At 42.6% G+C, this 13,329-nt stretch overlaps 1 protein-coding gene across 3 annotated transcripts in view; it reads left to right on the plus strand.

Moving 5' to 3' along the window:
* The window catches only part of sptan1 (spectrin alpha, non-erythrocytic 1), a 162,225-nt gene that overhangs the window by 62,368 nt on the left and 86,528 nt on the right, over positions 1 to 13,329 (plus strand). For all 3 annotated transcript variants that reach the window (XM_079525073.1, XM_079525074.1, XM_079525075.1), the window contains exons 18-20: positions 6,757 to 6,879; positions 9,560 to 9,777; positions 11,166 to 11,258. In XM_079525073.1, the coding sequence (XP_079381199.1) occupies positions 6,757 to 6,879; positions 9,560 to 9,777; positions 11,166 to 11,258 (434 nt within the window). The remainder of the gene's footprint in view (positions 1 to 6,756; positions 6,880 to 9,559; positions 9,778 to 11,165; positions 11,259 to 13,329) is intronic.

The following is a 13,329-nucleotide window of genomic DNA, read 5'->3' on the forward strand; positions in this document are numbered from 1 at the left end:
AACAGAGGTACACACATTAATACACTCACTAACAGAGGTACACACATTAATACACTCCACCAACAGAGGTACACACATTAATACACTCCACCAACAGAGGTACACACATTAATACACTCCACCAACAGAGGTACACACATTAATACACTCCACTAACAGAGGTACACACATAATACACTCCACCAACAGAGGTACACACATTTAATACACTCCACCTAACAGAGGTACACACATAATACACTCCACAACAGAGGTACACACATTAATACACTCCACCAACAGAGGTACACACATTAATACACTCCACTAACAGAGGTACACACATTAATACACTCCACCAACAGAGGTACACACATTAATACACTCCACCAACAGAGGTACACACATTAATACACTCCACCAACAGAGGTACACACATTAATACACTCCACCAACAGAGGTACACACATTAATACACTCCACCTAACAGAGGTACACACATTAATACACTCCACCAACAGAGGTACACACATTAATACACTCCACCAACAGAGGTACACACATTAATACACTCCACTACAGAGGTACACACATTAATACACTCCACAACAGAGGTACACACATTATACACTCCACCAACAGAGGTACACACATTAATACACTCCACTAACAGAGGTACACACATTAATACACTCCACCAACAGAGGTACACACATTAATACACTCCACCAACAGAGGTACACACATTAATACACTCCACCAACAGAGGTACACACATTAATACACTCCACAACAGAGGTACACACATTAATACACTCCACCAACAGAGGTACACACATAATACACTCCACCTAACAGAGGTACACACATTAATACACTCCACCAACAGAGGTACACACATTAATACACTCCACCAACAGAGGTACACACATTAATACACTCCACAACAGAGGTACACACATTAATACACTCCACAAACAGAGGTACACACATTAATACACTCCACCAACAGAGGTACACACATTAATACACTCCACCAACAGAGGTACACACATTAATACACTCCACCAACAGAGGTACACACATTAATACACTCCACCTAACAGAGGTACACACATTAATACACTCCACAAACAGAGGTACACACATTAATACACTCCACCTAACAGAGGTACACACATTAATACACTCCACCAACAGAGGTACACACATTAATACACTCCACAACAGAGGTACACACATTAATACACTCCACCTAACAGAGGTACACACATTAATACACTCCACTAACAGAGGTACACACAATAATACACTCCACCAACAGAGGTACACACATTAATACACTCCACCAACAGAGGTACACACATTTAATACACTCCACTAACAGAGGTACACACATTAATACACTCCACCAACAGAGGTACACACATTAATACACTCCACTAACAGAGGTACACACATTAATACACTCCACCTAACAGAGGTACACACATTAATACACTCCACCAACAGAGGTACACACATTAATACACTCCACCTAACAGAGGTACACACATTAATACACTCCACCAACAGAGGTACACACATTAATACACTCCACTAACAGAGGTACACACATTAATACACTCCACTAACAGAGGTACACACATTAATACACTCCACTAACAGAGGTACACACATTAATACACTCCACCAACAGAGGTACACACATTAATACACTCCACCAACAGAGGTACACACATTAATACACTCCACTAACAGAGGTACACACATTAATACACTCCACCTAACAGAGGTACACACATTAATACACTCCACCAACAGAGGTACACACATTAATACACTCCACTAACAGAGGTACACACATTAATACACTCCACCAACAGAGGTACACACATTAATACACTCCACTAACAGAGGTACACACATTAATACACTCCACTCAACAGAGGTACACACATTAATACACTCCACCAACAGAGGTACACACATTAATACACTCCACCAACAGAGGTACACACATTAATACACTCCACTAACAGAGGTACACACATTAATACACTCCACCAACAGAGGTACACACATTAATACACTCCACTAACAGAGGTACACACATTAATACACTCCACCAACAGAGGTACACACATTAATACACTCCACTAACAGAGGTACACACATTAATACACTCCACCAACAGAGGTACACACATTAATACACTCCACTAACAGAGGTACACACATTAATACACTCCACCAACAGAGGTACACACATTAATACACTCACCTAACAGAGGTACACACATTAATACACTCCACAACAGAGGTACACACATTAATACACTCCACCAACAGAGGTACACACATTAATACACTCCACCAACAGAGGTACACACATTAATACACTCCACCAACAGAGGTACACACATTAATACACTCCACCAACAGAGGTACACACATTAATACACTCCACCAACAGAGGTACACACATTAATACACTCCACCAACAGAGGTACACACATTAATACACTCCACCAACAGAGGTACACACATTAATACACTCCACCAACAGAGGTACACACATTAATACACTCCACCAACAGAGGTACACACATTAATACACTCCACCAACAGAGGTACACACATTAATACACTCCACCAACAGAGGTACACACATTAATACACTCCACCAACAGAGGTACACACATTAATACACTCCACCAACAGAGGTACACACATTAATACACTCCACCAACAGAGGTACACACATTAATACACTCCACCAACAGAGGTACACACATTAATACACTCCACCAACAGAGGTACACACATTAATACACTCCACCAACAGAGGTACACACATTAATACACTCCACCAACAGAGGTACACACATTAATACACTCCACCAACAGAGGTACACACATTAATACACTCCACCAACAGAGGTACACACATTAATACACTCCACCAACAGAGGTACACACATTAATACACTCCACCAACAGAGGTACACACATTAATACACTCCACTAACAGAGGTACACACATTAATACACTCCACCAACAGAGGTACACACATTAATACACTCCACCTAACAGAGGTACACACATTAATACACTCCACTAACAGAGGTACACACATTAATACACTCCACCAACAGAGGTACACACATTAATACACTCCACTAACAGAGGTACACACATTAATACACTCCACTAACAGAGGTACACACATTAATACACTCCACCTAACAGAGGTACACACATTAATACACTCCACTAACAGAGGTACACACATTAATACACTCCACTAACAGAGGTACACATTAATACACTCCACTAACAGAGGTACACACATTAATACACTCCACTAACAGAGGTACACACATTAATACACTCCACAACAGAGGTACACACATTAATACACTCCACTAACAGAGGTACACACATTAATACACAAACCACCAACAGAGGTACACACATTAATACACTCCACTAACAGAGGTACACACATTAATACACTCCACCAACAGAGGTACACACATTAATACACTCCACCAACAGAGGTACACACATTAATACACTCCACTAACAGAGGTACACACATTAATACACTCCACCAACAGAGGTACACACATTAATACACTCCACCAACAGAGGTACACACATTAATACACTCCACCAACAGAGGTACACACATTAATACACTCCACCAACAGAGGTACACACATTAATACACTCCACCAACAGAGGTACACACATTAATACACTCCACTAACAGAGGTACACACATTAATACACTCCACCAACAGAGGTACACACATTAATACACTCCACCAACAGAGGTACACACATTAATACACTCCACCAACAGAGGTACACACATTAATACACTCCACCAACAGAGGTACACACATTAATACACTCCACCAACAGAGGTACACACATTAATACACTCCACTAACAGAGGTACACACATTAATACACTCCACCAACAGAGGTACACACATTAATACACTCCACTAACAGAGGTACACACATTAATACACTCCACCAACAGAGGTACACACATTAATACACTCCACTAACAGAGGTACACACATTAATACACTCCACCAACAGAGGTACACACATTAATACACTCCACCAACAGAGGTACACACATTAATACACTCCACCAACAGAGGTACACACATTAATACACTCCACTAACAGAGGTACACACATTAATACACTCCACTAACAGAGGTACACACATTAATACACTCTACCAACAGAGGTACACACATTAATACACTCCACCAACAGAGGTACACACATTAATACACTCCACTAACAGAGGTACACACATTAATACACTCCACCAACAGAGGTACACACATTAATACACTCCACCAACAGAGGTACACACATTAATACACTCCACCAACAGAGGTACACAACTCCACTAACAGAGGTACACACATTAATACACTCCACTAACAGAGGTACACACATTAATACACTCCACCAACAGAGGTACAACACATTAATACACTCCACCAACAGAGGTACACACATTAATACACTCCACTAACAGAGGTACACACATTAATACACTCCACTAACAGAGGTACACACATTAATACACTCCACCAACAGAGGTACACACATTAATACACTCCACTAACAGAGGTACACACATTAATACACTCCCACCAACAGAGGTACACACATTAATACACTCCACTAACAGAGGTACACACATTAATACACTCCACCAACAGAGGTACACACATTAATACACTCCACCAACAGAGGTACACACATTAATACACTCCACTAACAGAGGTACACACATTAATACACTCTACCAACAGAGGTACACACATTAATACACTCCACCAACAGAGGTACACACATTAATACACTCCACTAACAGAGGTACACACATTAATACACTCCACCAACAGAGGTACACACATTAATACACTCCACCAACAGAGGTACACACATTAATACACTCCACCAACAGAGGTACACACTCCACTAACAGAGGTACACACATTAATACACTCCACCAACAGAGGTACACACATTAATACACTCCACTAACAGAGGTACACACATTAATACACTCCACCAACAGAGGTACACACATTAATACACTCCACTAACAGAGGTACACACATTAATACACTCCACCAACAGAGGTACACACTCCACTAACAGAGGTACACACATTAATACACTCCACCAACAGAGGTACACACATTAATACACTCCACTAACAGAGGTACACACTCCACTAACAGAGGTACACACATTAATACACTCCACCAACAGAGGTACACACTCCACTAACAGAGGTACACACATTAATACACTCCACCAACAGAGGTACACACATTAATACACTCCACCAACAGAGGTACACACATTAATACACTCCACTAACAGAGGTACACACATTAATACACTCCACCAACAGAGGTACACACATTAATACACTCCACCAACAGAGGTACACACATTAATACACTCCACTAACAGAGGTACACACATTAATACACTCCACCAACAGAGGTACACACATTAATACACTCCACCAACAGAGGTACACACATTAATACACTCCACCAACAGAGGTACACACATTAATACACTCCACCAACAGAGGTACACACATTAATACACTCCACCAACAGAGGTACACACATTAATACACTCCACCAACAGAGGTACACACATTAATACACTCCACCAACAGAGGTACACACATTAATACACTCCACTAACAGAGGTACACACATTAATACACTCCACCAACAGAGGTACACACTCCACTAACAGAGGTACACACATTAATACACTCCACCAACAGAGGTACACACATTAATACACTCCACCAACAGAGGTACACACTCCACTAACAGAGGTACACACATTAATACACTCCACCAACAGAGGTACACACATTAATACACTCCACTAACAGAGGTACACACATTAATACACTCCACTAACAGAGGTACACACATTAATACACTCCACCAACAGAGGTACACACATTAATACACTCCACCAACAGAGGTACACACTCCACTAACAGAGGTACACACATTAATACACTCCACCAACAGAGGTACACACATTAATACACTCCACCAACAGAGGTACACACTCCACTAACAGAGGTACACACATTAATACACTCCACCAACAGAGGTACACACTCCACCAACAGAGGTACACACATTAATACACTCCACTAACAGAGGTACACACATTAATACACTCCACTAACAGAGGTACACACATTAATACACTCCACCAACAGAGGTACACACTCCACTAACAGAGGTACACACATTAATACACTCCACCAACAGAGGTACACACATTAATACACTCCACTAACAGAGGTACACACATTAATACACTCCACCAACAGAGGTACACACATTAATACACTCCACCAACAGAGGTACACACATTAATACACTCCACCAACAGAGGTACACACATTAATACACTCCACCAACAGAGGTACACACATTAATACACTCCACCAACAGAGGTACACACATTAATACACTCCACCAACAGAGGTACACACATTAATACACTCCACCAACAGAGGTATTCAGGTCTCTATTTAACTCTATTTCTATGGCTGTATTCTCTCTCTATTTAACTCTATTTCTATGGCTGTATTCTCTCTCTATTTAACTCTATTTCTATGGCTGTATTCTCTCTATTTAACTCTATTTCTACGTCTCTATTCTCGGGGTCTTCCAGGCAAAGATCTGATCGGCGTCCAGAACCTCCTGAAGAAGCACCAGGCCCTCCAGGCGGAGATCTCTGGACACGAGCCTCGCATCAAGGCTGTGAGCCAGAAGGGAGACGCCATGGTGGACGAAGGTACGTAGCATCGTACCCTCTTCAACCGCTTATCCGTAGTCTGGTCGCGAGGGTCAACAGCTCAACCGGAGAGCTCCAGACTTGTTTGGGAAGGGACTAGTGCAGTGATACTCAAACTCCGGCCCGCGGCACAATTTTGACTGGCCCGCCAAACCAATGTGCTTAATGTCCTGATTATCACGTATCCAACGCACTTTAAACTGAGCAGATTGGACCTCCCGTTCCAGAGATAATGGCCAAAACGTCTTGAAAACCTCTTTAGTTTAATGTGGGCTAGTGGTGTTTTTGTTTCTTCTCTAGAAAGGCTGCTGTATCGATCCAGCAGCACCATGAAATATCTGGGTTGACAAACACGCCTCTGTTCGGGCGCGTTCGGAAATACCGCACAGGAGCACACTGGCCTATTAGTTTGCATTGCACAGTGCGCTCAGTGCGCTATTTCCGAACGCGCCCTTATCAAAGCCCCCCTTGCAATGCACTCCCTTCTCAGACCCCTTGTTAGGATGTTTACTCCAGGGGAGTAATATCTAGTAACTGCCTTCCATTTACATGTTGCTCTTGTCGTACGTTCCACTCCAAAAAAAGCGCTTGAGAAACCAGTGCAACTCATCCAGATCCAAAGCAAAGCCCCCGCTGTTCATTTGGCATCGCATTGTAAACAGCTGTGCCTCGTTTAGCCACACAGGTTTCTAACTTGCGGTCACAGTCGCGATACACTTGTGTGGTACTTTTATATGGATTTAACTCCAGACTATCCACAGTCCCATCTCCCAGTCACGGAGCTGGGACTGACAGACGCGACGACGAGCAGCACGTTCATATCCAGCTAGTGTTGCCAGTATAACTCTATGGTAGAAACAAGCAACCAGGTCTATACAAAAAAAGCCAAAAAGAAGCAACACTGGTCCTTTCTGACCAGTGTTGCCAAATCTGTTTATAAGCGATTTTGGGATTATTTTTGTAGATTGAAAAAACATTGGGGGTCCTTTGCTCTTGGCATGAAAATGTTTGAGAACCACTGCTCTAAAACTATATTAGACAAAGTTTGAGCCACAAACACAAACACATGTCCTCGCTCTCTCTCTTCTCCTTTTGCACACATTAAACACATTACACACATTAAACACATTACTCTCTCTCTTCTCCTTTTGCACACATTAAACACATTACACACATTAAACACATTGCTCTCTCTCTTCTCCTTTTGCATAAATTAAACACATTTAAACACATTGCTCTCTCTCTTCTCCTTTAGCATAAATTAAACACATTTAAACACATTGCTCTCTCTCTTCTCCTTTAGCATAAATGAAACACATTTAAACACATTGCTCTCTCTCTTCTCCTTTTGCATAAATGAAACACATTTAAACACATTGCTCTCTCTCTTCTCCTTTAGCATAAATTAAACACATTTAAACACATTAAACACATTGCTCTCTCTCTTCTCCTTTAGCATAAATTAAACACATTAAACACATTGCTCTCTCTCTTCTCCTTTAGCATAAATTAAATAGGCCTGTTCATCATTCTACTTATAGAGAAGTAGCCTATGTTTGTTTTATGGAAACAGTTGTTTGTGTTGAATGTACTAATTGCACATAAAATGGGCAAGCCAAAAAAGAATGCACATTGCACTTGTCTTTTCATACGTCATGTGGAAATAAGGTAAATAAAACGTAACATTAATGTCATTTTATCAACTGGCCCCTGGCCATTTTCATAATGTGGCCCACATGTTCAGCTATTTGAGTATCCCTGGACTAGTGGACAAGAGATCCAGTATGAGTCATTTTTACACTTGGTTGCATGCTGAAAATAGCCGATCTACAAGCTCACTTGTGAGCTTGTAGATCTTGTAACACGGAACACATTCCCGGTGACTGAAATGTGACTAAACCTAACTGAAAACTATTCAAGAAACCAATGACTTAACCCATTTTGGGCGGGAACCCCTTTTGGTGTTTTAAACATGATGTTATAATTTAGCTATTGAAAAATAGCAGATCAAGCTCGTAGCGCGCCACCGAGTGGCGCGCTACGAGCTTGTAGGTCTGCTATTTTTGAAAAAGTCGTGAAAATATTTATTTCAGAAAACTGGAGGATTTAGAAGATTCTTTTTAATTTTGAGGTCAGGCCTAAATGGGTTAAAAAACTAAAATCAAACCACTGCTTCCTTCCTTCCTTCCTTCCTTCCTTCCTTCCTTCCTTCCTTCCTTCCTCCCTCCCTCCCTCCCTCCCTCCTTCCTTCCTTCCCTCCTTCCTTCCTTCCTTCCTTCCTTCTGTTCTTCCTTCCTTCCCTCCTTCCTTCCCTCCTTCCTTCCTTCCCTCCTTCCTTCCTTCCTTCCTTCCTTCCTTCCTTCCTTCCTTCCCTCCTTCCTTCTGTTCTTCCTTCCCTCCTTCCCTCCTTCCTTCCTTCCTTCCTTCCTTCCTTCCTTCCTTCCTTCCTTCCTTCCTTCCTTCCCTCCTTCCTTCTGTTCTTCCTTCCATCCTTCCTTCCTTCCTTCCTTCCTTCCTTCCTTCCTTCTGTTCTTCCTTCCTTCCATCCTTCCTTCCTTCCTTCCTTCCTCCCTTCCATCCTTCCTTCCTTCCTTCCTTCTGTTCTTCCTTCCTTCCTTCCTTCCTTCTGTTCTTCCTTCCATCCTTCCTTCCTTCCTTCCTTCCTTCCCTCCCTCCTCAGGCCACTTTGCGCTGGAGGACGTGCGGGCCAGGCTGGGCGAGCTGACGGGCCGCTGGGACTCTCTGAAGGCCAAGGCCGGGCAGCGCCGCACCGACCTGGAGGACTCGCTGCAGGCCCAACAGTACTTCGCCGACGCCAACGAGGCCGAGTCGTGGATGAGGGAGAAGGAGCCCATCGTGGGGAGCCAGGACTACGGCAAGGACGAGGACTCTGCCGAGGTACTCTCACAAAAACATACAGTGATCCTGGTCTCTATACTGCCTCCCCCTGGCCAGCCGAGGCGCCTGATGGAGGGGAAAGGAACTGGTCGGAATACCGTGTTCCTTCCACGCGATACGTCCGCCCGGGGAAACCCCCCCCTCCCTGTCAGGTGAAAAGAAGCAGCTTGGACTCCTCATGCATAGAAGGGAGCATGAGGTCAGTCCGTTGCCCCCACAGGTTGGCAGAGGAAGTGTAGCGCCCAGGATTACATTAGATAATTGACACTGGGTGTCAATCTTTTAGGTTTCATGACCTTAATCACACCCAACAACCTGAACTTTGAACATTCAGTGAGTTTTATCTGGGGTTTGGAAGCCTTTTGAGCTGCAATGAAAACAGGCAAAACAGTGAAAACATCTGCCATCTGCTGGCAAATCCCATTTGCAGACTGTGACATCACAAACAGCAGGAAATTCAGAGCACTTGTTTGAGCCAGAAAACCCCCCAGACGACAGGATTTCTCCATATGAATAATGAATCATTTGTATCTAAATCTAGTCTACCAGGCCTGCAGTAGGCTATGCACTGGACACATGTATTCTAAATCTAGTCAACCAGGCCTGCAGTAGGCTATGCACTGGACACATGTCTTCTAAATCTAGTCAACCAGGCCTGCAGTAGGCTATGCACTGGACACATGTCTTCTAAATCTAGTCTACCAGGCCTGCAGTAGGCTATGCACTGGACACATGTCTTCTAAATCTAGTCAACCAGGCCTGCAGTAGGCTATGCACTGGACACATGTCTTCTAAATCTAGTCAACCAGGCCTGCAGTAGGCTATGCACTGGACACATGTCTTCTAAATCTAGTCAACCAGGCCTGCAGTAGGCTATGCACTGGACACATGTCTTCTAAATCTAGTCAACCAGGCCTGCAGTAGGCTATGCACTGGACACATGTCTTCTAAATCTAGTCAACCAGGCCTGCAGTAGGCTATGCACTGGACACATGTCTTCTAAATCTAGTCAACCAGGCCTGCAGTAGGCTATGCACTGGACACATGTCTTCTAAATCTAGTCAACCAGGCCTGCAGTAGGCTATGCACTGGACACATGTCTTCTAAATCTAGTCAACCAGGCCTGCAGTAGGCTATGCACTGGACACATGTCTTCTAAATCTAGTCAACCAGGCCTGCAGTAGGCTATGCACTGGACACATGTCTTCTAAATCTAGTCAACCAGGCCTGCAGTAGGCTATGCACTGGACACATGTCTTCTAAATCTAGTCAACCAGGCCTGCAGTAGGCTATGCACTGGACAAAATGTGCATGACATTACCGGTATTTCAATAAACTAGAAATACGAGGGAGAAACCGTATCCGTGTGTGTGCGTGTGTTCCCCCAGGCTCTGCTGAAGAAGCATGAAGCTCTGATGTCTGACCTGAGCGCGTACGGCAGCAGCATCCACGGCCTGAAGGAACAAGCCCAGAACTGCAGGGTAAGATACGCTACGCTACGCTATGCTATGCTATGCTATGCTATTACTACGCTACGCTACGCTACGCTACGCTAAGCTACGCTACGCTAAGCTACGTTACAGTTTACATCACATCTGCATCCTACATATATAGCCCTTTAGTGTCAACTGTCTTATTAGGCCGTGCTGCGACCCAAGAAAAAGTGCCTAGAAAATGATTTTCGTTCCCATGTCTTTGGCACTACTATTTCAATGCATTTTTGCATAGACAATACCCTTCTGGACGTTGGGTTAAAAGTTCTCCGCATAATATCCTGCAGTATTTTGTCACAAGCCAGAAATGTATATGAAAGTGTATAACTAAAAAACGAAAATTGTATGCTGCTGTTTTTGCTTTTAAAATGTGTTCTATTGATTTTGGCAACACAATATCTTTCTCAAATGTCATAAATATATATACCTAACATCTGCAACAAGTATTTGTGCCATAGTTTACTCATATGTGAATTTAGATCATGAAATGTAGCAAATTTGTTAAAAAAAACTCTTCACCTTAAGTGATTGTCACCCAGAACAATGAAGCATACACATAGTAAATTTAGCCAAAAGCTTATTTCATACATAAAAAATGTCTCAACCTACTGTGTAATGAAAGTCATTAAAGAAAACCAGCACACCTTGGCCCAAAATGTTACCACGCCCCCTAAATTGGAATAATGCAAAAGACTACAAATTAATGCACTAAAGGTCAGAATTATTACATTTATTCAAATACCACAAAGTGTCACATTTGTACATGTAATGACATTTGTCATTTGTCAATGCCCCCTATGTAGCCATAGTGGCATCACGTTGTAGCATTGTAAATCCTCTATCCAGCTTGGCACTGTACATGCTTCAGCATATTATGTGTACTTCACACAAAACATATGCCAGTTCTGTTTGGCAGCACACAGTGTTCAACCTGTATGTTTCTGCCTGCAATGGAACACTTTCATCGTGAAACAAGTTCTGTGGCCCTCGTCTTTTAGACTGTTGGTATTGTTGTACAGGGATGCTAGGAGGTGCTTTTAATGTGTGCCCAGTGTCTCCTCCCCAAAATCAATGCTACCCCACACCAGTATAGTTGGTGCCTTCTTTGAGAATCCCTTAGAGAAGTTGTAGTTGAGCTAGGCTATTGTCTAGACTGACAACTGTGTTGCAAGAAGCACAATGTCCTAATCTATTCAGTAGTGACAGAACATTGGATGAACAGACCTGTTAAATGGCCAACAGTTAGACCAAGACACAGTGACTTAGAGAATTTAAATAAAGGTTGAATGAAAACCTTTAGGTATACATCTTCAGGAATATCAACATAACAGGCTAGTGTTGGTGCCTCTGATGCACCAATAATCCAGGCAATTACATTGAATAGTTCAACTGGCACAACAATTTCACTTCGGACACATTTAAATCCTCTGCTGTAGGAGGCCACGGGCAATTCATACCGAGCAATTCATACCGAGAGATTCACTTAAGTGTCTTTAATATCAGTGCCCTTGTGTGCTCTGTAGTTTGCTGTCCAGGAGTACTATCTGTGTGTTCATTGTCACTTTCAGCTTGGTTTACCTGGGTTGACTGTTGTTGTGTCTGATGGATTAGGTAGCCTGTTTAACAGTTTATCTGCTGTTAATGTATCAACAAAAACCATTTCAGAGATGTTGCGCTTGCAGGGCAGTGGAACACCAGCTGGGGGAAATCACGGGCCAACCACCTTTTCAGTTTATCCTGCCTGCAAAATAAAATTAGAGAGAAAGATGAGTGTATAAATGAAGGGATTTTTTTTTCCACAATGAGAACCATCCATCCATCCAGTTTTATTTTATAGCCTTTCTTATGACAGGATAAATCAATCAAATGTAAACTTTTCAGTATGAATATGTTTTTTGTTTTGTTTACAAGAACTGTCAAAGACACACATGGTATTTCAGTTACCTGTAGTCTGAAGCATCAGCATCCTCAGTCTTCTTAACTGTGTCTATGAAGTTCCTCCTTTAGCAGGTTAATTTTCAGGATCTCTTGGTTTATCTATAATCCTTTGACGGATGAC

This window comes from Electrona antarctica (genome assembly GCF_951216825.1).
Source record: "Electrona antarctica genome assembly, chromosome: 16".
NCBI classification, from domain to species: domain Eukaryota; kingdom Metazoa; phylum Chordata; class Actinopteri; order Myctophiformes; family Myctophidae; genus Electrona; species Electrona antarctica.